This window comes from Trichechus manatus, unplaced genomic scaffold, assembly GCF_000243295.1.
Source record: "Trichechus manatus latirostris isolate Lorelei unplaced genomic scaffold, TriManLat1.0 scaffold00189, whole genome shotgun sequence".
In the NCBI taxonomy this organism is placed as follows: Eukaryota; Metazoa; Chordata; class Mammalia; order Sirenia; family Trichechidae; genus Trichechus; species Trichechus manatus.
Window position 1 is genome coordinate 2,310,459 of NW_004444125.1, and position 10,867 is coordinate 2,321,325.

A 10,867-nucleotide genomic window follows, 5' to 3' on the forward strand; every position below is an offset into this window, starting at 1 on the left:
CGCCGCACTGGGCGTGGGTTTCTCTGCGGCTGCGCATAACGTTTGTACGGTCGGCAGGGAGGGGAGGGGAGGGGAAGGGTGTGGGTGGGGCGGAGAGGCGGGCGGGGGGGGGGTGGGTGGGGCGGGGCCACAGGGGGCGGGGGGGGGGGGGGGGGGCCGAGTAGCTGGAGGCGGCGGGTGCAGGGACACCCTAGGAGCAGAGGTACTAGATTCGCCGGAAGGTCGCAGCTGGGCGTCCTCCTTCACTCCGAGCACCTGCCAACGCTTTGGGTCCGCGAATCTTGTCGGTGGGGGAAGAACCGATCCTTGGTGCCCCTGTGGGCAGAATTCGCGGGACCGGGGAACGTGGGAGCAGTGGCGTCACCGTTCCAGGAGGGGCACATTTGTGACGTCACAGAGCTGCGTAAATAATATACTTTAGCCGACTGGGGCCGTTGAGCTGTAGCCAGAGGCCCATGTGACGTCACTGTGTCCGTGGGAGGATGCCTTGACATTACGGCGCCACAGTGCTCCGGGAGGCGGTTTAGGATGCCTTTGAGTCGGCTCTCAGGGCGCCAAGATTCCAGGAGAGTAATGACACCACAGGTCACGAGTTATTGGAACTGGGGGACCCCTGGCCATCCGCACTATGTTGTACCCCACCCCAGATGTGCGCTGTGACTGTCGCAGCAAGGAGGTCCGCAGAAAAGCACCCTTTCCTGCGCCCCAAAACGCTCCATTCTCTTTGGAAGGAGGAGGAGGAACCCGACCCTCTTCCTCTTAGAAGTAGCTGTGGGCTGTTGTTTCTCCAGGGCTCTCCTGATCTCTTCCCAGGGCGAGCACCTGGCAGCTCCGGGCTGCGCCGAGGGGCTCGCGCCTCTGCCTGCCCTGCGGAGAAGTCCGGCAGAGACCCGTGGCTCCCCCATTCTCAGGCCGCACAGAAGCCCTGGCAGCTTGGGGAAGGGCCCCAGCTTAGTGCCCGCGGGCCAGCGTCACCAGCGTCACCAGCCTCCTTCGCTCCTTAACACTGGCCCAGCCGCGCTCTCAGGGCCGCGTGGTTCCCGGGACTGACCCTCGGACTGACGAGGCTTTTTGTCTCAGAATAGGGGAGGGTAGCGGGAAGAAGCTGGCCCGTGCAGAGTGCAGCAGGCAAGGAAACCCACCCGGCATTGCTCTCTCATTGCCTTTTTCGGGCGCTCCACGCTGAAAACGAGCAGAAAACTGCCCCCAACCACGTCGCCCGGGAAATGCAGGCTGTATGGGGATCTGGTAGCCCGCGGCCCCAGCCTACCCTTCCACCTTCATAGATTGTTGTTTAGGCTCAATCTATTGAATCACTGCCGCGAGTATAAACCACAGCGAGCTACACTGAGAAGTCGCCTCTGGCCCAGCTGGACGGCAGCAACTGTCCATGGGGCACTCTGGAAGTCTGGGTAGCCCCCTGTCCGACTCTACACCCCTTACAAAACCTCTGCGCTGGGAATCCGTTCTTAGAAGGCTGCACATTTGATCTTGAAAATCTCTCCGTTGTAGGAGCTAGGGATGGAGGGGCGGGAACTCACGGTGCCCGAAGTGGGGTGAGCCAGAAAAGAAAAGCCTTGCCTGCAAACCTCCACCTTTCGCAGACTTTACAACGTCCCGGAGGCCCAGCTAACTGCTCAGGCTCAGTAACTGTGTGTCCTGGGGGTGGCATGAGTAGAGGGATGTGGGAGACGAGGGGCTGGCAGCAGGAGTCAATCCCCTGGGAAATACGGAATCCCAGAAAAAGCTAAGGAACTCGATGTGGCTCTCTCTCGGGTCCCCAGGGGTGCCCAAAGCCCTCCGTGACGGCTGTATTTCATGTGTGTATATCCACGCACTGTCGTCGTCTTGAAACAACCACAGTCCCCAACCTCACCCGGCCGGGTAAAGGAACAGATGCTGCCCCTGCTGTGGGACCTAACACAACCCAGGGCCAAGCTCCGACCATACCACGGCCTGCGCTGGTTGGATCCAAGCCGTCGAAGCCCACAACTCCACTGACTAAACCCCCATGCTCCTGCACCCAGAGGTCCCAAATTTCGGAAAGCGGAGCCCCATTCTTTCCCGGCCCCCATCCTTGTGGACCCAGGTGGAAGAGGGATTGGGACCTTGCCCGACCAGTGGAGATCCCACGGGCCGGCACTACCCTGCCTCTCATTCGCAGTGGGCCCTGGGACCAGTCAAGAAGGATTTAGAGGGCGAGATCAGACATACAGATGAGTGGCCGACAGGGGCTGCGTGGGAGAGTTACGCGGGCTTGGGGGCAGAACACAGAGAGGTGACCCGAATCCCGGGCCGCCCCTCCAGGCCTGTCCAGCAGGGGGCAGCGCAGCTCCCAACGCAGAGGGCCGCACACCACTGGGCAAAATTAGGCTCCCGGGTCGTGCAGTTCCAGCCCGCTTGCGAAAGGGAGACGTCCTCAGATGAGGTGGGGATGAAGTAGTAAAAGCCTAGAGCCTTTAACTCCTACAGTCCCGGGCAGCTTTCTCAGTCCTCAGGGCTCTGCTTGAGGCTGGGATTTGGGGTCCTCGCTGCAGGGAAGATGGGCCAGGCCGTCTCCGCAGCCGCTGAGCACCGGGCACTGAAGCCCCGGCGGCCGACTCGGCTTGGGAAAGGCCGCGGGCGCCACCGCCTGCCGCGGCCCTGCGGTCAGGGTGCTGGAACTGTGGGAGCCCCGCCCCAAGCAAAGTAGCAGAGCCCCCCTCGCGGCCTGGCCTCTGATTGTGGGAAAACTAGGCGTCCCGAGGAAGGTTCAACTTGTGGAGGGTGGACTCAGATTTCTCTTCCTAAGCTCCCCTCAACTGCCAGGGCGCCTGCCCCCATCATTCCTGACAAAGCTTTCAAACTGTAGGGAATCTTCGCGGGCGTGGAGCCATAATCCGGACAGGCGACAAGTCCCAACCAGAGAAGTGTGTCTGGGATATCCCGAGGGAGGAAGGGATGTAGGTTTGCGGCTCTGGGATGGCAGTGGTGATTGTGTATTTGCTACCGAGTGTTGGGGCCCAGGGTACAGGGGACAGTGCTGGTCTGAGACTGTGAACGACGGGTGCCACCCATCCCAAAGCAGAATCAAGAGGCGGTGCGGAGGCTTTGGGTAGGAGGGTGGGGTGATCTTGTGTTCTTTTGTGGACTCTAAATGTCCCCCAGCACCCGGAGAGGTTGGGATTTCTCTTGGCCGGTGTTCTGGCTTCAGGCTCGGCTTCTTTGTAAACTCACAGCCCTTTGGACGAGAAAAGTGGGGGACACTGAGACCCTAAGACCAAAGCGGGGAAGAAAGGCAAGAAAACAAATCTGGACTGGGGTCAGAGGCAAGCAAACTACGGAAAAAAGAGGGTTTCTCCACCCACCCGGCAATATCACTCAAATAGGGCGGGGGTAGGGAAATCGGACAGGTTGGAGTCGGTCAGAGGCCTCCTGCTCTGAGAGAAAGGAGCCGCCCAGTCTCCTGCGTTTTGGAGGGAAATTACCCATCCTGCAATGCCTGTAAAATAACCGTTTATTTAATATTTTAAAAACTCCAGTGATAATGTCCGTTACCGATGGTCAGCATAAAGTGCCAATCGCAATACAACACCCCGCTCCTGGCCGGCTACTCGCTGGCGGTGACACGGCTGCGGGGCAGGGGAGCTGGAGGCCGGGCCCCTCCAGCCCCAGGGCCGAGGCCCCCGCCCAGCCGTCCGAGTCCTGGAGCCCGAGGCCGGCTGCTCGGCCGGGGCTGGGAGGGGGCGCTCCTGGCCCGTGTGCTCCCTGGGGCGGGGTGGCTGAAGCAGATACACGGATTACACTTTTGCAGGCTCCCAGGGTGGGGGTGGAGACGGGAGGAGGGGACTGGAAGCTGCGATCGCGCAGAACTTCTTTTCCTCCCTCCCCCCTCTCCGAAGTCAGAGTTACAAGCTTATATGGTCAAAGAAAAAAAAAAAAAAGAAAACGTATAAAATAACAATAGAAAAAGTAATACTTCTGGGAGAGGCGCCGCTGCGGCTCCGCGGAGCTTTCGTTCTTTTTTTAAAAATGCAGTTTCCCTTCCGCCACGTGAGTACCGCCTTTTGGCCAAGAGTTTAGCCACGTCCTGGGGGAGCCGCCCGGGCGGCCGGGGTCACGGCTCCCGGCAAGGCTCTGGAGTACTGCGTGCGCCTGGGACCCAAGGGACATTGTTTTGGGTGGGGGAACGTCCCGGGAGCCCCTCCCACTGCCCGCCAGAGTCGCCTTCGGCTTCCAGTCCCTCTGGAGGGGGCGGCGTGAGCCAGGGTCCTGCGCACCCGGAGGCTTTATTTAGCATTTGATCTTGGAAGTTTTAAGCTCCTTCACCTGTGAGTGTAGCGTCTTGTGGACAGCGAGAGTCCTGGACTGGCAAAATCCTTTCCCGCACTCTTGACACTTGAAGGGCTTCTCTTTGGAGTGAATATATCTGAAGGCAGAAACAGAATGTTAATCCTTGCAAAATGATGCAACGTTATAAACAGTTGCCCAAGATCCCCTCCCACTGCTATGAGGCGCTTGCCTTCAAAGGTGGGAGATTGTGAGGTACTGAACGTGTAGGAGGGCGAAATGCTGTTTGTAGATGGAGTGGGGAGGTAAAGGACCGCTTGGGCAACATCTGATCAGTGAACACGTACAGCCAAGGAGACCACCTGCCTTCCTGAGGAGCTGCGGCGTGGCCTCATCTAAAGCCTGGGTCACCAAAAGTGAGTAGGGGGGCTGGGATCGGCCAATTTGCTACAGCTGCCCTGTCCAGGACAGTAGCCACTAGCCATGTGATAAAATTAAGTAAAATTAAATAAAATTTAAAATTGTTTCTTAGTCGCACTAGCCACATTTCAAGTGTTCACATGTCACACTATCACCGCAGAAACTTCTGTTAGACGGTGCTTACGATGGAGGAAGGGCTGAGGAAACTGCGCGCTAATGGAACCCATGGAGCCCTGACTTAGTCTTCAGTCCCATTCATCACCAGATTTCCTACACTCGTGCTCCAAGAACCTATCCCAGAGCTGTGTATGTTTTCCATCGTGATTTTAGAGAATTCCCCAAAACTCAGGAGGCCTGGAGCCGGGAGGGATCTCATGAGCCTCATTACAGAGGAGGACGGTGAGGCCAGAGACAAACAGACCCGGCTCTCTCTTGGGCCACCCACAGTACCGCACCTGTGGTCCCGTAGGTGGTCTTGCCTCCGGAAGGCTTTGTGGCAGATGTCACAGGTGTAGGGTCGCTCATCGGTGTGCGTCCGCTCATGAATGAGTAGGTTGTAGGACTTGGTGAAGTGGCGGCCACAGAACTTGCAGACGAACTCCTTCTTTGTCTTGGAAGGCAGGCGTCCTCTCGTGGGTTTCTTTTCTGGGGACAGCTTGGTCACGTCCAGGAGGGTGCCCAGCCCACCCGCGGGGGAGCCGGGGCCCTCCCCCCTACCAAGCTTGGACGGGTCTTCTTGCGTGGCGGCCAAGGCCAGGTTGGCAAAATCAAAGCGAGGCTTGGTCTTAAGCGCTGCGGGGCCGCTGCCTCCAGCGGTGATCTCTGGCTTGGGCTGGATGACATGAGGGAACCAGGGAAAGGCAGGCAGCTGGAAGCGTGCGTCCACCAAGCTAGATACACCGCTTGGCACTTTGGAGAAAGAGGAGCGCGGCAAGTGCATGGCTGGGTAGCCCAGTGTCCACTGGTGCAGGTGCACAGCGTGCAGCGCACTGAAACCATACAGGTTAGGCAGGTGGTCCGAGGGCACCGTAGGCAGGCCATTCACTGCCTGCAGGAAGGAATAGTTGGTGAGCTGCAGGGACGGGTGGATGGGCACTGGCGCTGGCAAGGTTTTGCTGCCCATTGCGGAGGTTGTAGTGGGTTCTCACAATCTTGATCTGCAAAAAAAAGAAAAAAAAAAAAAAAACGAAGAAGGGCGGCAGGAAAGGAAAAGAGAAGTTCAGGGTAGGTCGCCTTCCCCCAGCCCAGCCACACCCTCTCCTTCCCCCAGGGCCAGAGCTACGAGTCTAAGATCCCACCCAAGGAACACACCTGTCCTCAGAGAACGTGGGGACATAAGATGCAGGGAAGCCCTGTTTTCAGAATTCTCCTTCTGCCTCCCTGGTTTGAAGACTCCCTCCAAATGGTGTCTGGCAGAGACAAACTACTACATACAGAAATCAGGAGAAAACTCAATCCCATGCAGGGTAACCAACTCGAAATGAAGGCCTGCTATACTGTGCAGAACACAGTGAAAGGCACGAGCAGGGAAAACTGGTGTGTAAAAACTTACATTCACACACACTGGGTCAATACCGAAATATGCTCTTCTACAAAGATAAACAGAAACTTGGAAGCACACGTACACATTCATGGGCAGATCAACAAATGCCTACATACTGACAGGTAAACACAGATTCACACATTCTGCAGCAGAGTTGAGAACAAGATGCAAAGATAAACTGGGACAACCCATGTTTGGTAGCACAACACTGGCCACAAAATGCAGGCCCCAGCATGCACACAGGGGATCACATCACACCCATGAAGAAACTCAGGAACACACAGCACACATATAAATGCACACAAGTACGCACACCTCCTGGCTCACATGCATGAAGTCTTCCTGGCTGACCTTCAATTTGACTTCCAGAAGCCATGTCATCTTTCTCCACAAAACTCTCAACTTTGACCTCAAATTTGCTTTTCTACCCATTAATGACCTACACTGACACCACCGTCTCTGCAGTGGCTTGCAGACTGACCCCCAACCATAGGCCTAGGGGATCACTTTCCTTTTATCCAGGGCACTGACACCCACATCCATTTACTCAGTCACACATCTGCCACATACAAGGGGGCTGCAGTGCCCTCCCTACCCCATGAGAAAGGGGAGCAGGGTCTCTGGGCTCTTGGGAGGGAGGCTTCTGGGTCTAAATGGTGAGCCCTCAGCAGGTGGGTATGCCTATGGGCAAGAGGACTGAGGCCAGGCCTCAGCAGCTGTGGTCTGTGCACTTCCAACTACAAAGTCAGGGAGCTTGAACAAGGCCAGAGAGAAGCCACGCTAAAGTGACCGGGAGTCTGGCATCTTCTGGCCTCCTGGGTCAGGGTCTCCAGCCTCTGTGGACCTGCTCTACAGAGAGACCTTTCATCCTACCTCTCCCAGACACTCCATAGCTCTTGTCTGTCCAGTGGATGAAAAAATAGCAGGGCTTTGGTCAGTTTGTTCTGGTTTGAAGCCCTGCTAAGAATTCACATTTGTAACAATTTCCCAGAAGATGCTAATGCTGCTGGTTAGGGGCCAATTCTGAGAACCACTAGTAGAGCAGTGGTTCTCAAAATTTATTATACATAAGAATCACCTGGGGATCTTGTTAAACTGTAGATTCTGATTCCGTATAACTGGGGGGGTGGAAATGCAAATTCGCAGCGGGGGTTCAAATCAGAACGAAGGGGTTCAAAGTCCTGAAAAATAGGGAGAAGGGAAAACAGAAGTAGGCAGGGAGCCTTGGGAGGCTCCAGAGCTGAACTCCCAGCTCAGAGCCTAAGGCTACTCAAGAAGTCATTGCCAGAGCAGGGTTCTTGGGACTCCCACCTCCTCTGCACCGTCTGTCCTCTGCTCCAGACTTTTTTCTCTCCCTCTCTTTGCTCCCCTTCTCTTCCTCTGGCCTCCCCTCTAACCGGGAGTCATTTCCTTTCTCTGGGATGCCCAAACCATTTCTTTGCCCCCCAGTTCATAGCCGCACACTCACACCTCCCCAAGCCGCTTCCCCAGCCTAGCTGACCCTCAGCCAAAGTCGGCAAAATGCAGGCCCAGACTCTGCTGCCTTTCGCTGCAGCGAGACTCTAAAAAGACGGCCCTATCCAGGGAGGCGCAGCTCCAGTTCCCCGGAGTGAGGACAATCTTGACTCTGGAAGCTGACAGGAAGCAGGTCTGCCTGGGCCACTCAGTGAGCGGTGGGCCCTAAGGACAGATGCTCTGCTGTGGGTAAAAGGTATAAAACACCACAAGCCTTCAGAGATTTGCCTGCCCAGTTTAATTTATCAATCGGATGAAAACCAAGTCTGACCGCTGCAATTAACTCAGCCTCGGGGCTAGGAGAGGCACAAATTTGCGGTGATCATGCCTCTCAAGCAGGAGCGCTGGCCAGGCGGGGACCCCCAGCCTTCGCTACTCTTCCCATCACGGGTCTCCCCGGGGACAAACCTCGAGCTCTGAGACACGGCGAAGCAAAATAACGAATTGGGCCAAAAAGAAAGCTAAGGACTAGCTTGGGTGAGGGTGGAGAGAAAAGGAGGCTCCTCAACTTCAAAGGTGGTCCGGGACTTAGGCGGGTGATTGCTCTTTGATTTGCTGTCACCTCTCCTCCTCTAGATGCTGGAAATCAGATCCTTATCTCCGACTCCCCGGAGTCACCCGGCGCCACCGAGGCCTCCGCTTGGTTTCTCGGTACTCGGCTATCCAAGGCCAAGCGAGCGGCAGTGGCTGCGGAACTCTGGGCTACACAACGGCGCCGGAGCCCGCTCGGTGCCCGGGACGGAGAACTCGCCAACCTCGTGTACTAACGTGGACTTCCCTCCCCTATCCCCAAGAGAGAAGAAGACCAGAGAGGCTTGCTGCGATCTTGGCTCCCGGGAGCCAACCCGTCCGGGCTATCTGCCGGGTCTTGTTTCCCCCAACTCTCAATTTAGTTTCCTCAGCGGCCCAGCCAGCTTCTTATTTTCTGCCGCATTCCGAGACGAGATCTCCCCAGGCTTCTCGGGGACGAAATTCGTTTGAAACGTGGCCCCTTTACGCTAGTACCCCAAATGGGCCGAATCCACGATCCGATTTCAGGAGATCAGCTAAGAGAAAAACACAACCTCACACTCGCCTGTCCAGCAGGAGAAGATGGGCGGACGCCCAAGCCCAGCCGGCTCCGCTGCCCTGACCCTGGAACCCCAGTGCGAACGCTTTCGATCTTTAAACACTCGGTGTGAACACCTCTCCGCAGGCCAAGCATCCACCCCTAAAGGAGCCTGGGCTTCGAGAGTTGGGACGTGAGGATAAAGCAGCAAACACACTTCGCGCTTCGATCTTCTGGTCCTTGGGCGGCGCGGACACTGGCTTCCCTCGTGCGTTGGAGCGCCAATCCCGGCTCTGCCGCCAGCCCTATGCCGGGCATTAATGAAGTGTGCAGAGTCTATTAAAGTGGTTTATTCGGGGCTAATTGAGCATGAGCGAGTTAACTGCATTAATGAGGACAGTGCCAGCTCCAAGAGTTTACCCTGGAGAAACTCAGCAGCAGCCCAAGAAAATCGTCCTTCACTTCGAATCCCCAACATGAGTGGTGACAGCTGTCCAGACTCCCAGCGGGAGGACTGACCAGCATCTGATACTTTTGTTGCATTCTCCTAACGAAAGGAACCGAAGGAACCCACCGGCGAGGCGGCCATCACCTTACACTTAAACGCCCGCTGCGTTCTCAGCGATCTGCCCCCCCGCCACACGCACACACTATTTTAATGAAACCGCAATTACTTTAAGGAGTCTCGGATAGAGCATTTCCCCACCGCTTATCCCCAGCCCCCGCCAGCCCTTCTCTTCCCTAGGAGGCTGTGAACTGGGAGACTATCCTTGCACGTGGTTTCGGTTCCCAAGAGCCAACGCGCAGCTTTAAACCCAGGTGAAATTCACCAAATTATGGCAACAAAGAAATCCTCGCACGTACTTTATACTCGGAGGGCGCACCTCGCTTCTGCTTGAGCTGCTGAGAAAGGGCTAGATACGGATTTTAATTTTCATTAGAGACATGCCGGGGGAAATTAGTTCCGCAGCCAACCGCTCACCTCTTCCCTTCTTTCCTCCGGCTCCCGCCTTCTTTTCTGAAGGCCAGGTTAGGGGGGGCAAAGGAATCCTTTCATTCCAAGACTCAGCCTGGAGAGATACCCGCGGCTCCAGAGCGTTTCCACTACTGTAGCATGCGGGTCTCGAATTGGGAAGCAATACTCTCGCCCCTGCGTGCCTCCCCTTACCTGGACACTCGCGGGTTGTGCTCCAGGCCTTGAGGACACAGACCAATTGTCCTACAGAGAACATCCCAAAGTCAGCGCGCGAATGTAAGGCAGGCACCAGGCACGCGGCCCTGCCCTCCCGGGTCTAGCCGGCCTCGTACCTGAGCATAAGTCGGCAAGAGACAAATTCGCAGGAAAGCGCAAAGCGGCTAGGGCATGCACCTGTCCCTGGCGCGGTTGGCTGCGGCCACGGCCATCCACTCTCCCTTCTTCCTCAGCTAAGGCAAGTCAGCCTGAACTAAGCCTGCCTCTCAGGAAAGTTTGTGCTGGCTGAAGCTGATCCGTTTTTTTTAAAGCGGGCTCGCAGGCTGACTTCCAAAGTCCACGGGTACCTCGCCCCGGACTCCGCGGAGCCCAGCCTGGCTTCGGGCAGTAGCTGAGGCCGGTGCCCGCATTCCCCCGAGATCAGAGGCCGAGGACCCGTGCGGGAAGTTCCTGAATCAGCACTATCAGCCACCCTGAGCTGCAGCTGCTCTCACTTTCCCAACGGTCCTGCAGCCTTCGTTTGGCAAGAGGAGCTTCCTTCTGGGACATTGAGAGAGAGGAGGCACCCGCCGCTCGGCGACCCAGGAGTCCTGCCCGCGCTCCCCCTGCTGAGCCCAGGCGTCCAGGGCTGCAGTTACCTTGTTCCGCGGCGGTCCCAGGGCTGAGTGCGCCTCTGGGGCTCCGACTGAGGGGGACCCGGGAAACCAGAGGCTCTGGAGCCCAGAGGCGCCCCGGGAGTTCTAGACTCCTGGCCCCTCTCCGGCCGCGGGGACTCTGAGCGCCCGACGCGCGGGAGCGCTCCGAAGGACGGCAGCTCAGCGGCCCGGGAGTCCTGCCCGCCAGGGGATGGTGAGCCTCGCTCGCGGCTCCCTCGCTGGGT

The 10,867-nt window shown here is 57.2% G+C and overlaps 1 protein-coding gene across 1 annotated transcript; it reads right to left on the reverse strand.

Moving 5' to 3' along the window:
* Nucleotides 1-3,871: 3,871 nt before the first annotated feature.
* Nucleotides 3,872-5,816, reverse strand: OSR1 (odd-skipped related transcription factor 1). The gene is made up of 2 exons (XM_004387582.1): nt 5,145-5,816; nt 3,872-4,408 (listed from the first exon to the last, which is right to left on the reverse strand). The coding sequence occupies exons 1-2, from the start codon at nt 5,810-5,812 to the stop codon at nt 4,273-4,275; spliced, it is 804 nt and encodes a 267-aa protein (XP_004387639.1). The 5' UTR covers nt 5,813-5,816; the 3' UTR covers nt 3,872-4,272.
* Nucleotides 5,817-10,867: the final 5,051 nt, after the last annotated feature.

What these genes read in the sequence shown, in the direction of transcription:
- OSR1 (XM_004387582.1), bottom strand. Translation starts at nt 5,812, where the DNA reads ATGGGCAGCAAAACCTTGCCAGCGCCAGTGCCCATCCACCCGTCCCTG. An exon ending in GACCACCTACGGGACCACAG is followed by an intron (nt 4,409 to 5,144) that starts GTGCGGTACTGT and finishes TTCTGCCTTCAG; the next exon opens with ATATATTCACTCCAAAGAGA.